Source organism: Pristis pectinata, chromosome 29 (genome assembly GCF_009764475.1).
Source record: "Pristis pectinata isolate sPriPec2 chromosome 29, sPriPec2.1.pri, whole genome shotgun sequence".
Classification (NCBI taxonomy): Eukaryota; Metazoa; Chordata; class Chondrichthyes; order Rhinopristiformes; family Pristidae; genus Pristis; species Pristis pectinata.
The window spans coordinates 26837908-26865853 of NC_067433.1; the positions used below are offsets into that span (position 1 = coordinate 26837908).

The following is a 27946-nucleotide window of genomic DNA, read 5'->3' on the forward strand; positions in this document are numbered from 1 at the left end:
GGAAGGAGTAGAGCAGGTCCCTCCCGGCTAGTTTAACCCCCAGGCTTGTGGTTACCGCAAACGGGATCAGGCATTCCCGATCTTCAAATTTAACTTGTTAAGGGGTAGGATCTTTCCTGTCCTTCCACTCAATGGAACTGAAGCAGTGGACAGTTTAAAATCATGCTGGGTAATACAAGGGGCTTCAAGGGTCGAAGTATTTGCTCCTGTGTCTATCATAAAGGGAATCGGCTTTCCTTCAACTAAGAAATTGACAATGGGTTCATCTTCCGGGTTATTGGTGAGGGCAGGGTACATGGAGAAGCTACTGTCCACGTCTAGTCAGGCAGAAAACAGGTTGTTGGTTGATAACGGTTGTCGTCTACCAGGGGGTCTCGTCTGCCAATGACGGTAGTGGGGGCAGTCCCTCCGCCAATGGTCAGGTGCCCCACAAAGGTTGCATCCCGTCGGCCTGGCGCTCACCGGTGCAGGTTGTTGGGGTCCCCTGGGTCCTAGGAAATTACGAGAGGGTGGTGGTGGTGGCCCATAAGGGGGCCCGTACACTGGGGCTCTTAAGTCATTGGGGTACAGTGGGTATCCTTTATCGGACCAGTCAGCCCCTTCTGGAACGCAAAATTGCCACTCCATTTGATAGCCCGTATTGTTGGAGTAGGGAGGTTGGGCCCGAGGGGGTCTCTGCACCATTTCCTGTTTTACCTTTGTGGCTTTCGAATCGCACCCGTTACTCCAGAAGTGGACGAGCGCCCTCCTCATGGCTTGTCGTGTGTGGTCAGGCCAGTTCATGTCATTAGTGCGGATAGCTGAGGCCACTCCCATAGGGATGCATTGTAATAGGAGGGTGTTAAACTGTGGGGAGGCATTGTCTCTGTTGTAGACATCTTCCCCCGCATAGGTACCATAAAGTGAACAGAAACGGTCCCAAAAGTCTGGGCCGTCCTCACCCTGTTTCGGTCGGCACTCTAAAATTTAGTTATGTCAATAGGCTGTTGGAGGGTTTTACGAAGGGCAGTTCTAATAGTGGCCACCTGGTCCTGAGGCCGGACGGCCGCCTGAAAGTCTGTCCAGTCAGCATAGTTCCCCAGGTGTTCTTTCCACTGTGCCACTTCATTAGTCGTAAGGGCCATGCAACAAAGACTGAAAATGTCTTGGGGGGCGGCCTGATACATCTGAATTGTTCCGATCACATAATCTACGAAATCCTCCGGGTTGGTTTTACGGTTGGGCGCCTGACTCATGATTAAGCACATGTCCTGAGGCTTCCAAGGGGGGTAAATTTGGATTGTAGGATTAGCGCTGGCTTGGGCTGGATCAGGATTGGGAACATTCCTGTTGGGGAATTGTTTCTTAACCTTGGCTCCCTTAACCCCTTTCAGCATGGTTGGTAGGCTGGGATTTGTAGGGTCGCCATAATCAGTGGTAGAATCAGAGTCGGTGTCCGTCTGAGAATCTATTGAAGGACTGTCCCTTGCCAAAAAGCTTCGTTGTCTGTCTGTGGCTTTAGAGCCACCCGTCTGTGGGCTTTCCCTTCGACTAAGCCGCATCCTGGTTCGGGACGCAATAGGATCATGGACGTGTCCCGAGGGCGGGACTTGGCGAGCAGTCGCTGGTGGTAAGGGCGGGACTGCTGGCAGGCTAGCCGCATTATATGGGGGCGGCAATGAAACGGGGGGGGGGAGTAGGTAGGGGCTGTAGGTTGGACCATTCCAATCCTCCTCCTCTTCGTCCGTATCATTAACTTGGAACAACAGGGGCACGCCAGACACGTCGGGAGGTACCTCCACTTTATCCTTACTACTTTTATTTCTATTTCTGCTCTTCTCCTTATACACCTCATTTACCTCTTCTCTCTCCCTTCTGCTCTTTGCAGCATCGTGGTCTCCGCACTGAGACTTCAGGACTTCAACTCTTAGGATTTCCCTGTTCATCAAACAGACTAATTCCCCTTCTGCGCACATTATGTTCCCAGTTAGCCTGCTTAGATTTATTTGTTAGGTCTTCGGCTGTTTTTCTCCAAGTGGACATAAATAATTTCCATTTTTCCCCTGTATTCTGCTCCCAAATTACCTTTTCTCCCTTTAGGCATTTATCTACATCCCAAGTTCCCCCCAATGGCCATATTTCGTTTCCCAATTTCTTATTGAGGCATGCTGATAATTTGCGAAAGTTACTCTCGTTCTTCGGATCGTCTTTACATAACTTAGATAGTGGGGTATTGGACCGAGACTTATCGAGAGTTTGTCCCATTTTGTATTCTGCCCAATCGGACGGTACGAATCGCTGCGATTACATATAAGATTGGTCTCTTTCCTTCACCCACTTCAGGTTCCTGACTTCCCCTCTTAAGAACCGGTCTAAGGCAGGGTGGTAGTACCGGAGAATCGATCTCAGAACTTAGAGCTCAAAACCTTGATATTCACAACTTAAAATCCCAAACCCGAAACTGGGGACTCGAACCCCGAACATAACAACTTAACTGGGGACTCAAACCTGTGGCACTCGGACAGGTTCGCGAAGAGTCCGTCAGAGGATTGTCGGTAAGTGAAGAGATCGATTAGGTTTCCGACTCCCTGAGAGGGATCAAGGTGAATCGTACCTTGTGGGCCCGTCCGTCTCAGGTGGCCGTTATCCCCGTCGGTCGCTCACGCCGCTTCCGAAACCTCGTCTTGGACTCTTGGCTGGCTCGCCAAATTGTCGTCCGGAAATCAATTTTCCCCTTCTGTCCGCTGTAAGTAACACAGTGCCACGAGGTAAATTCGAACAAATACCTTTATTAGCAGTTCACCGCTAGGAGAATTCTCTTCAGCACTCACTGAGAGTCGCTTCCCGAGTTCTCCCTGCTCAAAGGGAAGACAGACATTTATACAGGAATTGTCACGCACATCCCATGCAAACGGCGCCGCGAGTTTCGGTCAAGCTATAGAGATCCCGAGACAGCTATCCCACCTCTTGTCTTAGTATAATTGAGTTATAATCAAGGCTTTCAAAGGCAGGTATCACCCTTTGTTGTTCAGACCAAGCCTTCACCTCGATGTCAATTACACTCAGTATCGCCACCGTCTGACATATCGGAATTGTTTGTTACCCGAAACAAAGGCAGTTAACATACTTAACATTCCAACCTAACTAGTGGGTCAGCAGCTTGCTCGTCCTTGCTAAAGAAATATAAATGCATATATATATATATTGTTTACCAGTTATAGGTATAGTTGCAATTCTTAACCCTTCACTTCCTCATCCTGTAGTGAGGTGACCAGAACTGTGCACAACACTCCGAGTGTGGCCTGACCAACAGTTTGGGCAGCTGTAATGTGTCCCAACTCTTTTCCATAATTCTGTGGCTGATGAGGGCAGCATGTCAAATATGGTCTTCATCACCCTGTCTACCTGTGTTGTCACTTTCAGCGAACTGTGGAACAACACTTAAAAAGCATCTGCACAGGTTAGTGAATGAGCAAGGCATGGAGGGATGTGGGATGAATGCAGGCAGGTGGGATTGTTGGAGATAGGTGGTGGTCAGCAGAGATGTGGTGGGCTGAAGGGCCTGTTCCTGGGCTGTACAACCCTGTGACTGTGACACCCCAGCACTGCCTGCAGTGACTTTGGCTGCCTGGGCCCCCAGCTCTGAGCTTGTCTCACTGAACCCCTTGTCCTCTGAGATGATACGTGGACCCTCCCACTGTGACCAACCTGTCAGCCATCTCTCCTAATATGACCCACAATAGTTCTCCAATTTCCCAAATGAAAGGAGTGTTACTCATGTATCTGGCTATACACTTGGCGATGGTGGACAGGAGATCTTGATGCCCTGCAGAAGGGAGGTGGTTCATTATGTGCCCCTCTGTCCCCTGATCCAACAGAAATCCCTGCCCCTGGGTTCTGAATGTTCCAGGTGAGTCCGGCCTGAAGTGCTGTGTTCCAGCTTCCCACTGTACTTCCACACTTACAGGTTTATGCAGCAGAGAAACTGGGGCTTTGGCCCATCGTGTCTGTGCCAACCACCGAGAATCCGTCTCTGCTGATTCAGCACTTGGTCTGTCACCTACTGTGCCTTGGTGATTCAAGTGGTCATCCAGATGGTCCTTAAATCTCTGCCTGCACCACCCCCTCAGGCAGTGTGTTCCAGGTTGTAACCTCCCTCTGGGGGAAAGGCGAAATTCTTCCTCAGGCCCCCTGTAAACCCCTCACTCCTCTCCATAAACCTCTGACCTCTTGTTGTACACACCTCTGCCTGGGGTCACAGAGTTGTACAGCACGGACACAGGCCCTTCAGCCCATCTCATCCATGCCTGTCTGAGCTCGGCCAATTTACCTGCGTTTGCTCCAATTTCATCTGACACTTTCCTATCCATGTACCTGTCAAAATGCCTTTTAAACATTGTCATTGTCTCCACCTCTACCACATCCTCTGGCAGCTCACTCCACACACCCACCACTTTCTGTGTGAAAAAGTTGTCCTTCTCACAAGCTTGTTCACTCTGGTTTTAGTCACCGCAACCCTGGGAAAAAGACTGTGACCACTCACCCTGTCTATGCCCCTCATGATTTATCTACCTCTGTAAGGTCCCCCTCTCCGCCTCCTACACTCCAGGGAACTTCTTAGAACACAAGCCCTTCATTCCAGTAACATCCTGGTGAATCTCCTCTCCAGTGCAGTCACCCCCTTCCAGGAGTGTGCTCACTGTTCCAGCTGTGGCCCAACTAATGTTTTATAAAGTCCTTCCAAGATGTCTGTTCTGTGCCCAGCTGATGGAGGCAAGTATCCATCGGCCTTCACTCTATCTCCCTGTTTCTGTCACCGTCAGGGGTCTCTGTACTTGAACATCACACTCCCTTTATTCCTCAGTGCTCCCTCAGGCCCCACCATTCATAGGGTGTCCGATGCATTAGGGAGAGTTAAATAAGGGTTGGCCCTTATTTAACTCTCCCTAATGCATCACCTCACAGTTCTCATAAGTAACTTCCATCTGGCATTGCCCTGCCCAATTTCCCAGCTGCACCATATCATTCTGTAGTCCAGACTGCCCTCCTCACCATCAGCACCACCTCCAATCCTGCGTCATCTGCAGACTTGTAAATTATCCCCTCCTATTCACATCTAAACTGTTCATGTAGGTGACAAACAGCAGGGACCCAGCACCGATCCCTGTTGTACACTACTGGTTACAGGCTTCCAATCACAAGAGCCACCCTCAAAACAACATTTTGAAGATACTTGGAGAACTTCACGGAAATGTTCAGAGGGATATGGACAAAATGCAGATAAATGGGACTTGCTCAGATGGGCATCTTGGTTGGCAGAGCTGAGTTGGGCCGAAGGGCCTGCTTCCGTGCTGTATTGCTCTCTGACTCGGTCTTCTGTTACCGAGCCAGTTTTGGATCTGGTGACTGTAACATTTTGGATCAGTCTTCCATGTGGGACCTTGTCAAAGGCCTTACTGAAGTCCATGTAAATGCACCTTAAGGCCTCCAGTACCTCCTCGCTGCTAATCCGTACGTGGTCCAAGACATCAGCATTCATCTCCCCCAGTTCCTCAGCTTCCATTGTTTTCTCCACAGTAAAAACTGAAGAGAAATATTCATTGAAAAATCTCCCCCATTTCCTTTGGTTGCACACACAGACGGCCATGCTGATCTTTAAGGGAACCTATTCTCTCCCTGGTCACCCTTTTAATATACCTGTAGAATCTCTTGGGACTTTGCCTCACCTTGCCTTCCAGATCCTTCTTGTATCCTTTTTTGCCCTCCTAACTTCTGTTAATGTGCACCCCTATACTTCTTGTAGTCATTAAGAGATTCACTAGTTCCCAATTGCTGATATGCAGTGTATACCTCCCTCTATTTCTGGACCACATCCTCAATACCTCTTGTCAGCCAAGGTTCCTGAAAGCTGCCAGCCTTGCCCTTCACCCTCACAGGAACATGCAAGGCCTGAACACTTGACATTCCACTGCTAAAGGCCTCCCACTTGGCAGATGCTCCTTTCCCTACAAACAATCTCACCCAGTCATCCACTGCACCCAGTAGGACTATCTATGTACTGGCACAGAAAGCTCTCCTGGGTGCACTTTAAAAATCCCACCTCTGATCATTTCACACACAGTGGATCAGTTAATATTGGGGAAGATGAAATGCCCCAACTACTGTAACCCTTTTCTATTACACCTCAGTGTGATTTGCCTACAGATCTGCTCCTCAATCTCCCACCAACTGTTGGGAGGCCTGCAGTATAATCCCAGCAATGGAATGCCCTTTTATGTCTAAGATCTGCACACACAGGATCAAGTGAAGCGCCTTCAGAGACATCCTCCATCATTACTGCAGTGATGGTGTCCTTAACCAATCTTGCAATGCCCCTCCTCTTTTACGTCCCTCCCTACCATGTGTTAACCTTCCACACACCAGGGTGGTGAGTCTCCAGGGTACGGAAGGTTCCTGTGACAGGGAGGAAAGACAAATATTGATTTAAACGTTGTGTTTGTACCCACCTCTACAGCTTCCTCTGGCAGCTCATTCCACTTACCCACCGCCCTCTGTGTGGAAAAGTTGCCCTTCAGGTCCCTGTTGAATGCTTCCCCTTTCACAATTCCATGTCCTCTAGTTTTAGATTCCCCATCTCTGGGGATAAAGTCAATGATCGTCCACCTAACCCATGCCCCCCATGATGTTATAAATTTCTATAAGGTTCCTCAGCCTCCGAACCTCCAGTGAAAAACAGTCATGACCCCTCCAGTCTCTCCTTGTAACTCAAGCCCTCCAGTCCCAGTAACATCCTCGTGAATCTTTGCTGCACCCTTTCCAGCTTAGTGACATCCTTCCTACAGCTGGGCGACCAGATCTACACACAGTACAGTGCGGTCTCACCAACGACTTGTACAGGTGTAACACGACGTCTCAACTCCTGTACTCGGTGCCCTCACCGATGAAGGCAAGCGTGCCAAACACAGTCACAATCCTGTCTACCTGTGTCACCAGTTTCAGGGAACAGTGTACCTGTATTCCTCGGTCTCTCTGTACCACAACACTCCCCAGGGCCCTGCCATTTACTGTGCAAGTCCTGCCCTGGTTTAACCTCTCAAAATGCAACACCTCACACTTGTCTGAGCTAAACTCCATCTGCAGTTCCTTGGCCCACTTCCCCAGTTCATCAAGGTCCCCTTACAATCTTGGATACCCGTCACTGTGCACTGAACCACTGAGTTTGGTGTCATCCACAAACTTACTGACCATGTTAACAACATTCTCATCCAAATCGTTAATGTAGATGACAAACAACAGTGCACCCAGCACCCATCCCTGTGAACACCACTGGTCACAGGTCTCCAGTCTGAATAACACCCCCCACTGCCCCCCTCTGTCTCCTTCCCCCAGGCCAATGTTGCAGCCACTGCTGTCAGGCTGACCGGCCTGTAATTCCCTGACTTGTCCTTGCAGCCCTTCAACAAAGGCACAACGTTAGCCATCCTCCCGTCTCCCGCTACCTCACCCGTGGCTGAAGCTGATGCAAATATCTCTGCCAGGGCCCCTGCAATTGCTTCCGAAGCTTTCCACAATGTCCCAGGATACAAGTGATCAGGTCCTGGGGTTTATCCACCTTGATATGCTCTCCTCTGAAAGGCCGTGTCTCTGTGACTGCAACACTCCCACACCCTCTCCTGCTGATCAGCTCTCTCAGTCCATCTGCTTCACCAGTGCATTAAAATGGATTCAGTTTCCCCTCCCCACATCCCCCCTCACCCCAGATCAGGCCAATGTCTGCTCCGCCCACTGGACTGACCCAGCTGAGTGGGAAGAAGTGCTTCCGGACATCCCCAGTGCACAGCCTGGCTCTAATTCTCAGGCCATTCCCCCTTGTCTTGGACTCCTCCACCAGGGGAACTAGTGTCTCTGCTCTTATCTGATCAGTTCCATGAATCACATTCCAGTGTCAGGGTTGTACGGGTCTCTGTCCCTGAAGTGCTGGGGCTGACCTGGTGTTTAACGGTGGAGTACAGTACTGGGTGTGTACAGGTCTGTGTGCTCACTGCACAGTGCTAAGAGTTTTATAGCTCTGTGTCCTTATGGTGAAGGACTTGGTGTTGTAAAGTTCACTGTCCTTGTCGTCCACTGCTCATTGTTTCTGTACAGTACAGTGTGGGGGTTTATGTGGCTGTGTCCTGAAGGTGGTTTGTACACTGTGTGTCCCTGCAGTACAGTTCTGGGTGTTGTATCATTCTGTGTCCTCACACTACACTGGTCTGAATGTGACACCTGTGTCTGCACCGTGCTGTGTCCCTGCAGTGCTGAGATTGTAAATGGCTGTGTCCGTACAATCCACTGCTGCTGTGTGTCCTGCTCTGTGTGCTCACAGTGCAACGCTCCGTGTTGTAAAGGTCTGTGTGCTCACGGTGCAACGCTCCGTGTTGTAAAGGTCTGTGCCCTCACGGTGCAACGCTCCGTGTTGTAAAGGTCTGTGCGCTCACGGTGCAACGCTCCTGTGTTGTAAAGGTCTGTGCCCTCACGGTGCAACGCTCCGCTGCTGTAAAGGTCTGTGCCCTTACAGTACAGTGCCAGCTGTCGTAAAGGTCTATGTCCTTACAGTACACTGCCGGCTGTTGTAAAGGTCTATGTCCTTACAGTACACTGCCGGCTGTCGTAAAGGTCTATGTCCTTACAGTACACTGCCGGCTGCTGTAAAGGTCTGTGCCCTCACCGTTCAGTGCTGGCTGTTGTAAAGGTCTGTGCCCTCACAGTACAGTGCCGGCTGTTGGAAAGGTCTGTGCCCTCACAGTTCAGTGCCGGCTGTTGGAAAGGTCTGTGCCCTCACAGTTCAGTGCCGGCTGTTGGAAAGGACTGTGCACCATGACCACACAGACCTTTACGACACAGAGTGCTGCACTGAGGTCAAAGGCCTGCACTGTGAACACAGCTCGGGGGAGACCATTTGGCCCATTGTCTCTGTGCCAGCTCCTATTTCAGCAATCCCATCAGTCCCATCACCTGCCTCCCCCACCTCCTCAGGCAGCACGTTCCACATCCCAACCTCTGTGTGAGGGAATTCCCCCTCAGGTCCCCTCTGAACCTTCCACCTCTCACACTTACCTCTGCCCTCTGCTTTTACACACACACATCGGGGGTGGGGGGGGGGGAGATTCTTCCTGTTTACCTCATCTCTCCCACTCCTACTGTTGTGTCCCTCAGTCAGATCACCCCTCAGCCTCCTTCCCTGCAGAGAAAACAAACCCAGTCTATCTGCTTGACCTATAACTGAACTGTTCCAATCCGGGCAACCTCCTGGTGACACTGACTGCAGTGCAGTCCCTTCCCTCTGTGCGGTGACCAGAACCACACCCAGTGCTCCAGCTGCCTCCTTCCCAATGGTGGATAAAGCTGTCACCTGCTGTCCCTGCTCTTCTGGTCTCTGCAGCAGCTGATGAAAGCAAACATCCCATGTACCTCCCTCACAACCCCACCTACCTGTGCTGCCACTTTCAGGGATCTGTGGTCCCCCTGTTCCCCGACACTCCCTGGGGCCCCACCATTTACTTGGTACATCCGACCCTACTTAACCTTCCACACTGCATCAGCCCACACGTGTCAGGATTAAATTGCCTCTGCCGTTCCTCTGCCTGACGTTCCAGCTGCTGAATCTCATGTTGTGGTCTGAGACCATCCTCCTCACCGTCGGCATCACCACAGACTCACTGATCACCCCTCCTACATTCACAGCCAAGTTGTTCCTTGGTGTGTATCACAGACATCAGTGACGCCAGCACCAATCGCTGTGGGACACCACTGGGGTCAGACTCCCACTGGGAAAACCAGCCGTCCACCACCCTCTGCCTCCTGTCACCAAGCTCATTTTAAATCCAGTTTGCCGACGTGCCTCAGATCCCATGGGCTGTAACTTGCTGAGCCAACCTTCCATGGCTGAACTGTCACAGAGTCAGAGAGTTACACAGCAGGGAATCAGGCAATTCGGCCCAACTCATCTGTGCCGACCAAGTTGCCTCCCTGAGCTGGTCCCATTTGCCTGTGTTTGGTCCATGTCCCTCAACCTTTCCCATCCATGGAACTGTCCAAATGTATTTTAAATATTCCAATTGTACCCACCTCTGCCCCTTCCTCTGGCAGCTCGTTCCACAGACCCACCACCTGCTGTGTGAGAAAATCTATTTCTCGGGACCCATTTAAATCCACCCCCCCTCACCTGAAACCTCTGCTCTCCAGTGTTAGACTCCCCTACCCTGGGGAGAAAGGCTGTGACCATCCCCCTCATCAATGCCCCTTATGATGTGATAAACCTCTACAAGGTCACCCTTCAGCCTCTGATGCTGCAGGGAAAAACACCCCCATCATCTCAGATGGGTTAACGTGGTTGTGAATCTTTCCTGCACCCTTCCAGCTTCCTGACATCCTTCCTGTAGCTGGGTGACCAGAACTGCACACAGGGCGCTCACCGGCACAGCCCCATCACTGCAGTACAGCAACACCATCACCACTTTGCAGTGAAGTCAACATTTTTGTCTGAAGTGTGTTCTTTCTTATAAAAGTTGTGTCTGGTTGATGTTTAATTGATGTTTTTCTTTGGAATGCTGCTTATCTGATGCTGTGTCTGTGTGATGCTGCTGCAGGGAAGTGTTTCACTGCACCTGTGCACACATGTACTTGTGCACGTGACCATAAACTCGACTTGGACCTGTGCAGTTATCGAGTCACAGAGTAACACAGCACGGAAACAGGCCTTTGGCCCAGCTCATCCCTGCTGTCAGAAGTTACTGGTGCCTGAGGGTACGTACCACCAGACTTGAGGACAGCTTCTACCCCACTGTGATAAGACTATTGAACGGTTCCCTTGTACAATGAGATGGACTAGACCTGACGATCTACCTTGTTATGACCGTGCACCTTATTGCACTGCACATTCTCTGTAGCTGTGACACATTGTACTGATACTATTTTTACCTGTAGTACATCAATGCACTCTGTACTAGCTCAATGTAACTGCACTGTGTAATGAGTTGACCTGTACGAACGGTATGCAAGACAAGTTTTTCACTGTACCTTGGTACAACTGCACTGTGTAATGAGTTGACCTGTACGAACGGTATGCAAGACAAGTTTTTCACTGTACCTTGGTACAAGTGACAATAATAAACTTGGAACAAAAGTCCTGCAAACTGAGCTGTATTAAAAGCCCTTCAGGGTCACTAACTCCCTCCAGGGAAGGACATCTGCCGTCCTTATCCAGCCTGGTCTCTGTGTGACTCCCGGCCCACAGCAGTGGGGCTGACCCTCCCTGCATTCTGAACTGGGCTGGAAAGTCACTCCAGGCTGAATGGGGATTGGGGAATAATGGTGATACTGCCAGTGATGCCCACACGCTGAGAAAGAATAAAACCATTCCCAGGAATGTCCGGCAGAGAATGAGGCCATTCAGCCCACACTGGGCCAACACCGGCTGTTTAGACCCACTCCCGTCGTCGGCCCACACCCTTGTAGGTTCAGACTTCCCTTGCGGGAATGAGCATTGGATCAGCTTCACATCCCGGTTGTAAATCCCTCGGTCAGATTTGAGCTCTGCAGCCTCCTCTGTTCCAAGGGGAGAATCGATGATTCTTACCGGCAGCGGCTCCCACCTCCGCCTCCCCCGCCCTGTCAGTGTCCCTGGACCCTGGGCAGTAGGGCCGGGCTGGGATTGGTTTCTTCAATTGTCCAATCAGAAGGTTAGTTGAAAACCTTAATTTTCATTCGTCCAAACCGACCAATGACAACCCTCGCTTTCCCCAATCCCTCATTAGCATAGGGCGGGCGCACTGCCTATTTAATCCACGCTCCGAGCGGGTTCCGCTTATTTCTGGGTGTGAAACCACCAGAAGTAATGCCTGATCCACCGAAAGCTGCCAAGAAGGGCTCCAAGAAAGTGGTGTCCAAAGCGCAAACCAAGGCGGGCACGAAGCGCAAGAGGGCGAGGAGGGAGAGTTACTCCATCTACATCTAGAAAGTGATGAAGTAGGTTCACCCCGACACCGGCATCTCCTCCAAGGCCATGAGCATCATGAACTCGTTTGTGAACGATATTTTCGAGCGGATCGCGGGTGAGGCTTCCGCCTGGCCCACTACAACAAACGGTCGACCATCAGCTCCCGGGAGATCCAGACGGCCGTGCGCCTGCTGCTGCCCGGGGAGCTGGCCAAGCACGCCGTGTCGGAAGGGACCAAGGCGGTGACCAAATACACCAGCTCCAAGTGAAGCTCCACAGAGTCCGACAAACCAAACCGAAAACACAACGGCTTTTTTAAGAGCCAGCCACAACTTCTAAGAAAGAGTTGTTCTAATATTTCAACATGGAATTTGCAGCGCAACAGTGATGGGGAATGTTTGCTTCGTGAGGTAAGTCTAATTCTGATAATGATGATCCAAATTTGAGGTTCCGCTGCCCGAACAGACCTGATGTTGCTTTTGCATTCCAGCCCACTGGACTGACACCGAAATTTTCCCCTCGCCTTCACCATCAGCTTGTCTGTGTCTTTAAATACTTCACCCACAAATCTTTACACAGAGAGCGGATTAATGTGAACACGTTGGTTGCACGATTTCTGTTGTTGGTGTGGCTTAATTCCTGCGGTCCCCTGTGGTGTAACTGCCCTGAATCCTGTTGTGAATACGGTCCTTTCACAGAACAACTTCTAACGCTGCAGTCCCTGCTCCGACTGCAGCTTCTGAATAACGACCCATCCATAAACTGATGCGTTTCACACAAAGAAAACAACCGCTGTTGTGAATTAGTATTTTTAGCCGATCGGTCAGCAGTTGAAAGAATTTAAAGACTAAATTCCCAGGATTTCTCCAATATGGGAACTAATTCACACGCGGTCTGTATTGTAACTGGATCGAGTGACGGAAAAGTGGGGAATCCTGTTCACACGCAGATCTGGAATGTATGTGTTTTTCACTTTTGTATGAAATTATTTTCCTTTTGGCACATCATTGGGGCCTGACCGTTAGTTTTGGCGCTTCTCCTGCTGTCGCCTGTTCATTGGTGAATGAGCCCGCTCTCTGATTGGGGTTGAGCGCTTCACCACCAATCAGAAACGCAGCCCCGCATGTCCCCAGGAAGTACAGGGGCGAGTGCGCGACAATTTCCTCTTTTTCGGGAAAATGTCCGACGTGGGAGATCGAGGGGGTTCGGGACGGGGAGGGAGTCCAGGCTGAGGGGGAACCACCTTGTGCGCAGATAGATGCTGGTTTGTTTCAGGGGAGGGCAGTGCTTTAGACGGAGACGTGGGAGGGGTGTCTGCGGCAGACACACGGAACAGAAATCCCCCGGACTCAGCCCTTCCACAGACACTGGGTGGCTCTGAAAAGAGCCTTTGTCTCGTTAGATTGAAGCTTCGCCGATTTACTTGCTCTTGGGGTTGACAGCGCCGGTTTTCTTGGGCAACAACACGGCCTGGACATAGGGCAGCACCCCACCCTGAGCGATAGTCACCCCTCCCAGCAGCTTGAGCTCCTCGTCGTTGCGGACGGCCAGCTGCAGGTGTCTGGGAATGATGCGGGTCTTCTCGTTGCCGGCCAGCTCGAGGATTTCAGCCGTCAGATACACGAGCACAGCAGTCAGATAGACCGGGGCTCCGGCACCCACCGCTCAGCATAGTTGCCCTTCCTCAGGAGCACTGTGATCACGGCCCACCGGGAACTGCAGTCCGGCCCGGGACGAGCGAGACTTGGGCTTGCTCTTAGCTTTGCCGCCGGCTTTTCCACGTCCAGATATTTCCACAAACTTCTTCACAGAGAATGACGAAACCGTTCCGCACTCGTCTTTTTCATAACTTCTGGAGGATTGTAGCGGGGCGCTTCTCATTGGTGGTGCAGCGTTTAGTCTGATTGGTGATGTGAAATGCCCTAATCTGAGAGCTGTCTGATTCTCCAATGATCAGACGGCAAACAGAGAACCGCGGAAAATAACTGTCAGTCCTCAATAAACCTGAAATTTGAAAAGCCCGCCAAAAAAGTCCCCGCTAGGAAAAAATAATAGTCTAAAAACAAATCAGTTCCAAATCTTTGTGTGAATATGGATTCCCCGCATGAACAGTCACTTAATCCCGCTCCGCTTTCTGTCCACACAATGTGAATTAATTCTACCGCGACTGAATCTGGGAATTCCTTGTCGTTCTTTGTTAAAACACATCAGATTTATTGACGGGTCTCTCTTCACAAACTGAGATCGGAGCGAAAAACAGCAGCGTGAACACTTCATTTGTTGTTACTTGGATTCAGGGCACTTACAAAACAGTACATTGCAGTCACTAAAAGGCATTCACTCCACAATTAGAACAAGAACAACAGCAAACACAAAATTCTTGTTCAAATTAATCCGCTGTCAATGGGAAGTTCAGTGGGGAAAGTGTATGAAGACCGAGACAAACTGACGGGGAAGAGGAGGGTGAAGTTTCTGAGCCAGTGCAGTGGACAGGAATGCAACATCGACACCAGAATTTTACCGGGTAGGGGAACAGGTAATTGCGATCAACATAAATCAGACTGAGAGTTATCTCCCGAAATAATATATGGAAGCAGCTGCAGCAATTCAGTGCAGAAATATTAGTACAACTCTCTCATGGAAACTGTGGGTGGCGCTTAAAAGAGCCGTTGGGTTTTCGGTTTGGTTTGTCAGGACTCTGTGGAGCTTCACTTGGAGCTGGTGTACTTGGTCACCGCCTTGGTCCCTTCCGACAGGGCGTGCTTGGCCAACTCCCCGGGCAGCAGCAGGGGCAAGGCCGTCTGGATCTCCCGGGAGCTGATGGTCGACCGCTTGTTGTAATGGGCCGGGCGGGAAGTCTCGCCCGCGATGCGCTCGAAAATGTCGCTCACGAATGAATTCATGATGCTCATGACCTTGGAGGAGATGCCGGTGTCGGTGTGAACCTACTTCATCACTTTGTAGATGTAGAAACTCTCCTTCCTCGCCCTCTTGCGCGCCTTGCCTGCTGATTTAGGCAAGGCTTTCTTGGTGCCCTTCTTGGGAACTTTCATCAGCTCAAGCATTTCTACAGTCGGCTTCACAGCCAGCAATAAGCGGAACCCGCTTGGAGCGCGGATTAAATAGGCAGCCTACCCGCCCTATTGCTAATGAGGGATGGGGAACAGCCACGATTGTCATTGGCCGGTTTGGGTATATGAATATGTATAAATTCGCTCTGACCCTTTGATTGGATATCTGAAGGAACCAATGGTAGACATACACTGTCGCCAATCAGAGACCTCTCCCACTGCCCCGTGTCCTGTGACACTGACAGGGAGAGGGGGAAGGAGGTGCCGCTGACTGTCACTGCTGCTTCCCCTCCCCAGACCAGGAGGGGAAGTCCCCGGTCTGGTTCCAGTCTCCCCGGGTGTGTTGTTACTGAGCCTCCAGCACCGGGTCCGTGTTCTGTGATGTGGCAGTAGTTACATAGGAGTTAAGGAACAACACAGACATCAGTGAGTGGAAGAGGGTGGGGTATCAGATGGGATTGGAAATCGAGGGAAGAAACATTCAGCACCTTTACACAGATAATCCAGCGGCCCTGATAAACATGTCCTGGGCTGTTCAGAGCAGCGTGGGGGGAAATAGCAGAGACCTTGCCCATCATTTGCAGAGGGCAGAAGAGGTTTACCGGGAAGCTGCCTGGATCAGAGGGCAGGTAGTACAAGGAGAAGTTGGACAGACTGGGGCTGTTTTCTCTGGAGTGGCAGAGCCTGAGTGGAGAGCTGATAGAAGTTTCAGATTATGAGGGGCACAGATAGAGTAGACAGCTGGGAGTTTCCCCCCTGGGTGGAAATGACGAATACTAGAGGGCATGCATTTAAGGTGGGAGGGGGCAAGTTCAAAGGACATGTGCACGGCAAGTTTTTGTTTTTTCTCGGAGAGCGGTGGGTGTCTGGAATGTGCTGCCAGGGGTGGTGGAGGCAGTTACAATGGAGGTGTTCAAGAGGCACATGAATGGGCATTGTGCAGGCAGAAGGGATTAGTGTACTCAGGCATTTAATTACTAGTTCAATTAGTTTGGGACAACATTGTAGGCTGAAGGGCCTGTTCCTGTGCTGTACTGTTGTACGTTCTATGTTCATCTCCCAGTTCTCTCTGGCTGCAGGTGTGCTGCATCCGAGGATGAGGGGTGACCTTACAGAGGTGTATAAAATCATGAGGGGCAGAGGCAGGGTGAGTACACACAGTCTGTTTCCCAGGGCTGGGGAATCAAGAACCAGAGGGCACAGGTTTAAGGTGAGAGGGGAGAGAGGTAATGGGAACCAGAGGGGCAACTTTTCCACCCAGAGGGTGGTCAGTGAGTGGAACGAGCTGCCAGAGGAAGTGGCTGAAGCAGGTACATTAACAACATTTAAAAGGCACTTGGACAGGGCCAATGGATGGGAAAGGTTTATAGGGATATGGGACCAGCTCAGATGGGCATCTTGGTCAGCGTGGCCCAGTTTGGCCAAAGGGCCTGTTCCCATGCTGTGGGACTCTGACTGAAGGTAATGCAGTACATTGATGAGGGCGCTGGGGTACATGTTGTTGACATGGACTTCAGTGAAGCCTTTTGCAAGATCAGGTGTGGAAGGTTGGTTCAAAAGGTTACAGCCCATGGGATCCAAGGCAAGGAAGAAAATTGGATCTGAAATTGGCTTGTAAATGGGAGACAGAGGGTGGTGGAGGGGACCAGCGGTGTCCCACAGGGATTGGTGGCTCCATGTCTGTGCTGTACAGTAACAACCTGAATGTGAATGGAAAGATGTGATCAGTAAGTCTACAGATGACACAGACATTGGTGGTGCAGACAGAGAGAGGGATTGTCTGAGGCTGCAACATGACATCCATCAGCTGGAACACTGGGCAGAGGAATGTCCGGTGGCAAATGTGAAGTGATGCATTGAGGAAGGTCAAATAGGGTGGGGCCCACCAAGTAAATGGACAGGCCCTGGGGAGTGTTGATGATCAGAGGGACCTTGGGATACAGTCCATGGACCTCTGAAAGTGGCAGCACAGGGACACTGGGTGGTGAAGGAGGTACATGGAATGACTATCACCATCAGCTGTTGTAGAGACAGAAAGAGCAGGGACATTGTGTTACAGCTTTATAAAACATTGGTGAGGCCACCCCCGGAGCACTGTGCCCAGTTCTGGTCACCACACTGCAGGAGGGATGTGCTGGTGTGGGAGAGGGTGCAGGGGAGACTCACACGGATGTTGCCAGGATAGGAGCAATTCAGTTATAGGTAGAGATTGGATAGAGCAGGTATGTTTGCTGTGGAGGGATGGAGGCTGAGGGCTGATCTGACTGAGGGACACACAATGATGAGGTGCTTAGATAAGGGAAATAGGAAGAATGTTTTTCCTGTGAAAGTGTGTAAAACCAGAGGGCAGGGGTCAGTGTGAGAGGCGGAAAGTTCAGAGGGGATCTGAGGGGGAATTCCCTCACACAGAGGTTGGGATGTGGAACGTGCAGCCTGAGGAGGTGGTGGAGGCGGGTGTGGGGGAGCAGGCAATGTGACTGATGGGATTGCTGAAATAGCACAGATACATTGGGCCAAATGGTCTCCTCCTGCACTGCCTTTACAGTGCAGGCCTTTGTCTTCACAGTGCAGTGCTCCGTTTTGTAAAGGTCTGTGTCCCCACAGTGCACAGTCCTTTACAATAGCAGGCACTGCACTTTGAGGACACAGTCCTTTACAACAGCTGACAGTATGGGCAGAGACCTTCACAACAAGATGATCTAAAATAAAACAGAAATTTCTGAAATACTCACAGGTCAGTCTGCATATGCCAAACATTTCAAGCATTTCTGGTTTTATTTTAACCAACACAAATACCTGGACACCCACAGAACTGCCCCAGTGGGACAGCCTGCATTTTCACACAACGACAGATACTTGACCTGCACTGTGTGACCTGTACATCCCTACTGTGAACTGACAGGAAACAATAATCCCCCACACTGCACTGTACAGAAACAGTCCGCAGTGGACGACAAGGACAGTGAACTTTACAACACCAAGTCCTTCATCATGAGGACACAGAGCTATAAAAGTCTCAACATTGTGCAGTGAGCACACAGCCCTGTACACACCCAGGCACTGTAGCTCCACCGTTAAACACCAGGACAGCCTCAGCACTTCAAGGACAGAGACCTGGACATCCCTGACGCTGGACTGTGATTCATGGACCTGATCAGATCAGAGCAGAGAAACTACTTCCCCTGGGGAGAATCCACAACAAGGGGGAATGGCCTGAAAATTAGAACCATGCTGTGCACTGGGGATGTCAGGAAGCACTTCTTCCCACTCAGCTGGGTCAGTGCAGTGGGCAGAGCAGACATGGGCCTGACCTGGGAGGGGTGAAGGGGACAATGAATCCATTTTAATGCGCTGGTGAAGCAGATGGACTGAGGGAGTTGATCAGGAGAGGGTGCAGGGGTGTTGCAGTCACAGAGACACGGCCTTTCAGAGGAGAGCAGCAGCAGCCAGGTCTGTGGCACAACGACTGGCTCTGATGTACAGCAGGGGAGGGTGGAGACAAGGGGAGCTGCAGTGATAGGAGACCCCACAATGAGGGGGGCAGACAGCAGATTCTGTGGCCGGGAACGAGGCTCCAGGATGGTGAGCTGTCTCATGGGTGCCAGGGTTAAGGATGTCTCTGAGCGGTTCCAGAATATTCTCAAGGAGGAGGGGGAGCAGCAAGAGGTTATTGTCATTGGTCAGGACAGGCAGGGACAAGGCACGGAGTGAGGAAGGTCTGATGGACTCAGCTGCATTTATTTTAGTGCAAGAAGCCTGACAGGTGAGGCAGGTGAACTCAGGGCACGGATCTGTACAAGGGACTGGGGTATTATATCCATACCAGAAACCTGGCTGAGGGAGGGGCAGGAATGGCAGCTCAGTGTTCCAGGGTACAGATGCTATAGGTGTGATCGAGTTGGAGATAAGGGAGGAGGGAGAATTATGTTTTTTGAATATGGAGACAATCATGACGGTGCTGAGAGAGGATATTCTTGGGAGAATCCCACAGTGAGGCTACATGGGTGGAACTGAGAAATAAGAACAGGGTGATCACTTGATGGGACTTTATTACAGGTCCACCAAAGGTCAGCGGGAATGAAGAGGACCAGACATGTAGGGAAATCACAGATAGCTGTAGGAATAATAGGTTGTAATAGTCAGTGGTTTCAACTTCCCTCATGTTGACTGGAACCACCATAGTGCAAAGGGCTGGGATGGGACAGGACTTCCAGTGAAGTTTGCTCGAGCAGTGTGTAGATGGCCGTACTAGAGAGAGGGCAAGACTGGGCCTCCTGCTGCGAAATGAGGCTGGGCAAGTGACTGAGGTGTCAGTGGGGGAGCTCCATGGGACCAGTATTCTACTGGTTTCTAAATAGTCATGTAAAATAAGATAGGTCTGGTCCACAAATTAAAATTCTATATTGGGCAAGACAAATCTTCAAGGCATTAGACAGGAACTTGCAAAGGTTGATTGGGAGAAGCTGTTTGCAGGTAAAGGGACATTTGGCAAGTGGCAGTGAGAGACGGAGAGTTCAGGGCCAGCATGTCCCTGTCAGAGAGTGAAGGGCAAGGTTGGCAGGATTAGGGAATCCTGGTTGATGAGGGATATTGAGGCACAGGTCAGATAAAAGGAGGCATACGTCAGGTACAGGCAGCTGGGTTCAAGTGAATCCCCTGTGAGTTATGAGAGATGCCGGAGTTCACTGAAGAGGGCAAAAAGGGGGCACGGGATGGTTCTGGCAGAAGGTAAAGGAGAAGCATATGGGAATCTGCATGTATATTCAGGCCAAAGGGGTAACTAGGGAAAGAATAGGTCCCCTCAGGGATCAATGTGGTCATCTGTATGTGGAGCCACAGGTGACGTATGAGGTGTTCAATGAATATTTATGAGCTGGATTTACTGTGAACGTCATGGAAGGCAAGGAGTTAAGGAAAATGAACAGTGAGAAATAGGAACGTATCCACCTTACACATATCCCCTCCACTTTTACATCCCTCGAATCTTGTGTGAACCTTCTACACCCCAGAACGGTGAGTCTCCAGGGTGCAGAAGGTTCCCGTGATAGGCAGGAAAGCCAAATATTGTTTTTAACATAGTCTTAGTGCCCCGCTCTACAACTTCCTCTGGCAGCCCATTCAATATACCCACCAACCTCTGTGTGAAAAAGTTGGAAGAAGGATTGATATACTGCATAATAAGGTGGATAAATCCCCAGGGCCTGATCAAGTGTATCCTTGGACATTGTGGGAAGCTTGGGAAGAAATTGCAGGGGTCAGGGCAGAGATATTTACATCATCTTTAGCTGCAGGTGAGATACCGGAAGTTGGGAGGGTACCTAATGTTGAGCCTTTATTGAAGAAGGGCTACAAGGATAAACCAATGAACTACAGGCCGGTGAGCCTGACAGCAGTGGCTACAACACTATCATGGTGGAAGGAGACAGAGGGGGGTAGTGGGGGATTAGTTATTCAGATTGGAGACCTGTGACCAGTGGTGTTCACAGGTATCAGTGCTGGGTGCACTGTTGTTTGTCATCTATATTAACAATTTGGATCATAACGTTGTTAACGTGGTCAGTACATGCACAGATTACATCAACATTTGAAGGATTGTGGACAGTGAAGGTTTTCTAAAATTGAAATGGGATCGAGATGAACTAGGGAAGTGGGCCAAGGACCTACAAATGGAATTTAACTGGGACAAGTGTGGGGTGTTGCATTTTGAGAAGTTAAACAAGGACAGGACTTCACAGTAAATGGCAGGGCCCTGGGGAGTGTTGGCGCTTCCAGTCAGAACCTTCCTGTATGGTTGGAACCTCACTCACAGCGTGCGCCGCCCCCGGGAGGACTGCGCTGGCGATGAGATGGTTGCCCACCTCTTTGCAGGCTGTAGGTTTGCGAGGAGGGTGTGGCGAAAGATGCAAGGGTCCTTGTCACAGTTCATCCCCAGCAGCAGCAGGGTAACAGAGGATTCTCTGATCTACAGGCTCTTCCTGGGGACACACACAGACATCAACTGCTGCTGGAAGTCATCAACTAGGTGAAAGACGCTCTTTGGTCTGCCCGAAACTTGTTGGTCTTCCAGCACTGTGAGATGTTCGTAGGGGAATGTGCCGGCTGGCACATTCCAGGCTGCAGGAGTACGTGCTGAAGGAAGCACTGAAGCTGGGTGCAGCCAACGCAAAGGCTCGGTGGGGAAGGACTACAGTTTAGGGTTCTTCTGCCACTGGAGAGGGAGAGGCGGGGTCAGGCGAGAAAGCCCCTAAATGTTGTAAATACTGGACCGGGTAGCTTCCAGGGAGCAACACGTGTGGCATTGGTGCTGTTTTCTATATTTAAAAGGTAACACTATTGAATGATCTGTACAAGATTGTAGAGGTTTGCATTGTTTTGTAATTGTATATAGTTTGTCTTTCATCATGAAGGAAGTTTATTTTGAATAAAAAAAATTCTCCTGTTCTGGAACATGGGTCTCATATTTCTACCTGGGTCCATGATCGTTTCACGGGAACACAAGAGACGGTGGGACTGGAATCGCGGTCCTTTCACGGAACACGTTTGTCAGATTGCAGTCTCGGCTCAGACAGCAGTTTGTGAAGAGAGACCGATCCAAAATCCTCTGCATTTCATACACAGACGGATCGCTAATGTGAATCAGTTTTGGGGGCGAAATTATCAGACATGCTGAAATCGGAGAATAAAATTAAAAGCTAATAAACTTTTGGCGGGCATTTCAAATTTCAGGAGCCTGACGGTTACTTTCCGCGCTTCTTTCGCTGCCCTCTGTTAATTGGTGAATACAGCCGCTCTCTGATTGGGCTATTCCTTCCACCAATGACATTAGACACTGTTCCACCAATCAGAAGCGCCCCACTTCATTCCTCCGGAAGGTACAAGAAGGGTGAGTGCGGGAGGGTTCCCTCATTCTCTGGGAAACACTTGGTGAGATTGTGGAAATGGCCAGATGCGGAACAGGCAGTGGCAAAGCTCTGTCCAAGGCCAAGTCTCGCTCGTCTCGGTGCAGTTCCCGGTGCGCCGTGTTCACAGGCTCCTGAGAAAAGGTAACTATGCTGAGCGGGTGGGTGCCCGAGCCCCGGTCTATCTGGCTGCTGTGCTCGAGTATCTGATGGCTGAAATTCTGGAGCTGGCCGGCAACGCGACCCTGTACAACAAGAAGACCCGTATCATCCCCAGACACCTGCAGCTGGACGTCCGCAACGACAAAGAGCACAACAAGCTGCTGGGAGGGGTGACCATCGCTCAGGGCGGGGTGCTGCCCAATATCCAGGCCGTGCTTATTGTCCAAGAAAACTGGCGGCGCCAGCAAATGAAGCGACAGAAAGTGAACGCAGTGACCCAAAGGCTCTTTTCAGAGCCACCCACAGTGTCTGTGGAAGGGCTGATCCGCGGCTGCGGTGAGCGAGGGGGAAGGTGCTATATGAAATCCGCAATAATAAATGAGACACTCGTATGTTAATAGGCCGCAGAGCATAATGAGAACAATTCTGATTTATACATTTTACTGGAAACAGGTCAAGTCCAGATAGCGGACATAACAGCGGGGCCCAGAGTCCGCTGAACAACAGTAACTCCCGGCACTGTAAGCCCTGCAGAATGCACGCACCGCTCCTAATACCAGGACAAAGAAAAGCTGGGCTCGGCTGAGCACCGTCTGGGGCGAGTGTGGGGGAATTTTGTTTCTAGGCAACTGGCCTGCGTATCTGCCAGAGCCGCGGCACCGCCCTGCGATCACAGTCTGAAACACCCAGAGTAACTTTCTCTTCCCTTCTCCCTCATGTTCCTCCCCCTTCCGCCAGTTGAACGGAGCTCTCTCCCAGCTGAGAGACAGCGGGTTCACTGGGCCCGGAGTGGGGAAACAGGGAACTTCAGAAAGGCCGCCACTTCTCGAGTCCCGACCCACAGAGGGGCAGTTTAAATCTCCAGCCATTAGTATCACAACCCCGCTCTTCCTGACTTGATGCCGCCCAGTCTGTGTTCCACAGTGCGGTTTGACTCTGGACTTTACCGGTGTGTAACAGGCGGGGACACCGCCCCGCTCACTGATTCCTGAACAAATCCCACCACCAACAGTACAATCGGTGACCAAGAGGTGGTAATGTTTGCATCCTAACATTTGTCTACAAACCCCCACTTACCCCTCCAGAATTGTCAATAATTTGCTGAAAATCTTGCCTACTGGAGTCTCTGAAATATAATTGAACATTCTGGGGGACAAAGAGTTAACATTTCAGGCCAATGGACATTACATCAGATCTCCGGGTCACTGCTCCCTCTGTGAGGCGGTGGGTGGCTCTGAGAAGAGCCTTTGTGTTGTGTTCGGGAGAAAGGGGCGAGTTCTTCAGCCGCCGAAGCCATAGAGAGTGCGGCCCTGGCGTTTCAGAGCGTACACCACATCCATGGCAGTCACCGTCTTGCGCTTGGCGTGCTCGGTGTAGGTGACCGCGTCCCTGATCACATTCTCCAGGAAAACCTTCAGCACCCCGCGGGTCTCCTCGTAGATCAGCCCCGAGATGCGCTTGACGCCGCCACGCCGAGCCAGGCGCCGGATGGCTGGTTTGGTGATGCCCTGGATGTTATCACGGAGCACTTTACGGTGCCGCTTGGCGCCGCCTTTGCCCAGTCCTTTGCCTCCTTTCCCTCTGCCAGACATGATGCTGCTTCACTCAAGTCGCTGCTGAATGACACACCGACTGCTGCTGTCTCCTTTTATACACAGCGCCCCGACCTGCCCGAGAAAGGCGCAGAGAGAGAGAGAGAGAGAGAGAGAGAGAGAGAGAGAGAGAGAGGGGAGGCGGGGAGGGGAGGGGACAGAGTCAGAGTGACAGACAGAGCGGAGAGCGGCCTCTCATCTTCCAGCTCCGCCCCCAGTTTTCCACAACCGCCAATTCCCACCGGTTTCCCCACAACAGAACGGAAACACAGCGCTCCGGACAAACTCTCTCACACACCGGGTCCGTGTTGAAGGATTTCCCGGTTTCACTGCCTCCCCTGCTCCCGAATTATCAGAAATCCGTTTCCATTCGCCAACAAATACTTGAGGGAGCGGCTGAAAGTGACGTCTGTCCCTCCCCGGGCCCAGGAACAGGGCAGAGCGCCCTCCTCACACACAGTAGTTGGTGGGGGAGGGTGCAGAGGCCTCCAGTGATGAGAAGATTAATTCATTAAATACAAATCTGGGAGAGCTGTGGTACCGGACAGTGAGGGGGGAATGAAAATCACGGTCAGGGGAAGGGGCAGGAATTATAAGCAGATCTGTGCTCCTGGTGACTTCTCCAGTGCAGTTAAAGTTGTGGCGAGGGAGCTGGTGCAGGAGGGAGGGCTTCAGGTACAGGGATCATTGGGCTCTCTTCCAGGGCAGGTGGGACCGGGACAAGGAGGTCGGGTTCCACCTAAACTGGACGGGAACCAATGTCCTCACAGGGAGGTTCACTGGTGCTACTCAGGAGGGTTTAACCCAGCGTGGCAGGGGGTGGGGACCAGAGCTGCAGGTCAGCAGGTGGGGGGATTGAGGGGAAGGTCGGGGTTGGGAACAGTGAGGCTGATGGGCAAGACGGGCAGGGCCAGGTAAATGATCACAGTGGGACTGAGGGGCTGAAGTGTGTGTGTTTCAGTGGAAGGGAATTCTGGGTAAGGCAGACGGCCTCAGAGCCTGGATCAGTGCAGAGTACTGTGATGCTGTGACCAGTACAGAGACCTGGTTGTGAGGGGGACGGGACTGGCAGCTCAACGTCCCAGGGTGTTGATGTTTCAGACCTGATGGAGAGGGAGGTAGAAGAGGTGGAGGAGTAGAAATTCTCCTGGGGTAGAAATGTCAAATACCCGAGGGCACAGCTTTAAGTTTAAATGAGATGTGTGGGGTAAGTTTCTGTTTTGCACAGAGAGTGGTGGGTGCCTGGAACGTGCTGCCAGGGGTGGTGGTGGAAGCAGACATGATCGCAGCATTTCTGAGGCATTTAGACAAAACCAGGAAAGTGCAGGTAATGGAAATGGATCATGCGCAGGGACACAGGTGGAGTTTAGTTTGACATCACGGCTGGCACAAACATTGTGGGCTGAAGGGCCTGTTTCTGTGCTCTACTGTTCCACATTGTACAATGTTTGATACAACAGCTGTTGCAGGGACATGGTTGTAGGGTGACCGGGACTGGGAACTCAATATTCCAGGATATTCAGTGTTCCACAGGAATGGGCAAAAGGGAAAGGAGGAGGGTGATCTTGTTCACCACGTGCGGGTGAGGGGGGTGTAGATGCAGGGACAGTGATGGGGAATCAGTTTGTGGGGAAATGATGAACAGCAGGGGAAAGAAGGCGTGGGTGGGAGTGGTCTCTGCACCCCCAGGTGTTGCCTCTTGATGGGATAGAGCACAAATGGGGAAATATCAAAGGGAGGGAAGAAGGGAACTGTGACTGTCATCTGTGTATTGATTAAACTCATCAAACTGGCAAGGTGCCGTGGGAGATGAATGTGTGGAGTGGGCAGGGACTGCTCCTCACAGCAGTGTGTTACACAACCTACCCAGGGACAGGACATGTTAGATGTGGGTCTGTGTAATGAGGTGGGATCAATGAGAGATCCTGTGGTGCAGGATCCCTGAGGAAGAAGTGATCACAACGTGGGAGAATTCCAGACACAGTGTGAGGGTGAACACCCGGCTCCAGAACCAATGGCCTCACCCTGAATTAAGGGCAGTTCCACGGGTGTGAGGGTGGAGCTGTCTGGGGTGGATGGGGTAAATAGGCTCAGGGACAGGGCAGTGGGTGAGCAGTGGCAGATGTTTAAACAGCTGGATCAGAACGCTCAGCAGACACTGATCCCAATTAGACAGAGGGATCCAGGAGAAAGATGAAACTTCTGTGGTCAACAAAGGAGGTCGAAGGAAATATTAAATCAAAGGCACATTAAATGGCAGGGGCTGGTGGTGGACCAGAGCACTGGGGAGTTTTCAGGAACCAGCAACAAGCGACTCAAAAGCTAAAACTAACAAGGAAATGGCAGATGGGTGAACTCAACAATTAGATCAGTGCCCACGGTGGGGACACAGAAAACATCCCAAAGCTACCTGATGGATGACATTTCAACACTGTGCAATAATCTGTAACAATCCCATCACGAAGGGAAAAACTAAGGGACTAAAAGCAAATGTCACCAGGTCCCAATGACCTGCACTCGAGGGTTTAAAGGAAGTGGCTGAAGAGAAAGTGGAGGCATTGGTTGAAGTTTGTCAGAACTCACTGTGTTCCAGGAAGGTCCCAGTGGGTTGTAAAACCTCAGATGTGACCCCATTGTTGGAGAGGGGTGGAAGACAAAAAACAGGGAACTGTGGTCCTGTTAACTTCACATCTGTTGTTGGCACTGTGCTGGAGTCTGGAATCAATGGGGAAATAACAAGTCATTTAGAAAAGTTTAACATCATCAAACCAAGTCCACATGGTTTACAGCCACAGAGTCACACAGCACGGGAACAGGCCCTTCGGTCCATCTGCTCCATGCCAACCAAGATTCACATCTAAGCCCGTCACATTTGCCTGCATTTGGCCCGTATCCCTCTGAGCCTCTCCCATCCATGGACCTGCCCAAGTACGTTTTAAATGTTGTTAATGTACCTGCCTCAACCACTTCCTCTAGCAGCTCATTCCATGTACTGACCACCCTCTGGGTAAAAATATTGCTCATCAGGTTCCCATTAAATCTCTCCCCTCTCAGCTTCAACCTGGGCCCTCTAGTTCTTGATTTCCCAACCCTGGTAAAAGACTGTGCACATTGACCTGATCACTGCCCCTCATTATTTTACACACCTCTGTAACATCATCACTCACTCTCCTCTGCTCCAGGGAAAACAGTGCCAATCTGCTCAACCTCTCTGCATTGTTCACTCCCTCGAGTTCTGGCAACATCCTCATAAATCTCCTCCACACTTTCCAGCTTAATGGCATCTTTCCTATCGCAGAGTGACTAAAACTGTGCACGATGTTCCAAATGCAGCCAAACCAATGCCTTGTACAACTGCAACATAATATCCCAACATCTATAGTCAGTGCCCTGACTGATGAAGGCCAGCATGCCAAAAGCCTCCTTCACCACCCTGTTCACCAGTGACCCAGTTTCCGACCCTGTCACCTGGTTTGGTGAAGGGAAACACATCTTTGACAAATATGCCAGAGTTGTTTGAGACGTTAGAAGGGAACCTGTAGATGTGGTGTGTTTGGATTTTCAGAAGGCATTTGACAAGGTATCACATAAAAGGCTGGTGCACAAGACCAGAGCTCACAGTATTAGGGGAAGTGTGTTAACATGGGCTGAAGACTGGTTATCACACAGAAGACAGAGACGGAATAAACAGGTCTGTTTCAGGCTGGGAGGATGTAACCAGTGGAGTGTCCCAAGGATCAGTTCTGGGCCCTCAATTATTTACCATCAATATTAATCACCTGGAGGAGGGTATAGAGGGTGAGGTGTCCAAGTCTGTCAGTTACAGGGAAACAGGTGGGAGGGCAGGTTGTGGTGGGGACATCTGGTCACTGCGATGGTACAGAGAGGTTGGGTGTGTGGGAGAACACTTGGTCAGTGGAATTTAATGTGGGGAAGTGTGAGGCCATGCACTGTGGCAGGTGGAATCACAGGGCAGACTGTTATTTACGTGGAGAGAAGTTGCAGATGGGTGAAATAGAGAGGGGTCCAGAGGTTGTCCTGCACAAGTTACAAAGAAAATAACAGACAGGTGCAGCAAGTGGTTCGGTAGGTAACTGGCATGTTGACATTTATTGCTGGGTGGTTGGTGCAGAGAAACAGAGAAGTGTTGTTACAGTGGTCAGGACACACACAGTGGGTCCTGGGGAGCGTCAGTGAACAGTGAGACCTTGGGGTACGGGAACATAGTTCCCTGAAAGTGAAGACATAGGTAGACAGAGTGGT

General features: G+C 50.9%; 1 protein-coding gene and 4 pseudogenes across 2 annotated transcripts in view; 2 read left to right on the top strand and 3 right to left on the bottom strand.

The window, feature by feature from the left end:
* Positions 1–2241: 2241 nt before the first annotated feature.
* LOC127584405 (histone H4) overlaps positions 2242–27946 on the bottom strand; it is a 37207-nt gene continuing 11502 nt past the window's right edge. Inside the window, exons 2-3 of one of the 2 annotated variants that reach the window (XM_052041190.1) lie at positions 26267–26398; positions 2242–2723 (exon numbers count right to left, since the gene is read on the bottom strand). In XM_052041190.1, coding sequence (XP_051897150.1) covers positions 2623–2723; positions 26267–26398 — 233 coding nt within the window. In that variant the 3' untranslated portion in view covers positions 2242–2622. Of the gene's footprint in view, positions 2724–23370; positions 26399–27946 lie in introns of those variants that run through there. The other variant, XM_052041189.1, reaches the window with a different exon arrangement.
* On the top strand, positions 11858–12228 carry LOC127584403 (histone H2B type 1-O-like; annotated as a pseudogene).
* LOC127584402 (late histone H2A.2.2-like) lies at positions 13379–13840 on the bottom strand (annotated as a pseudogene).
* Positions 14662–15024, bottom strand: LOC127584404 (histone H2B-like; annotated as a pseudogene).
* On the top strand, positions 18213–22513 carry LOC127584401 (histone H2A, sperm-like; annotated as a pseudogene).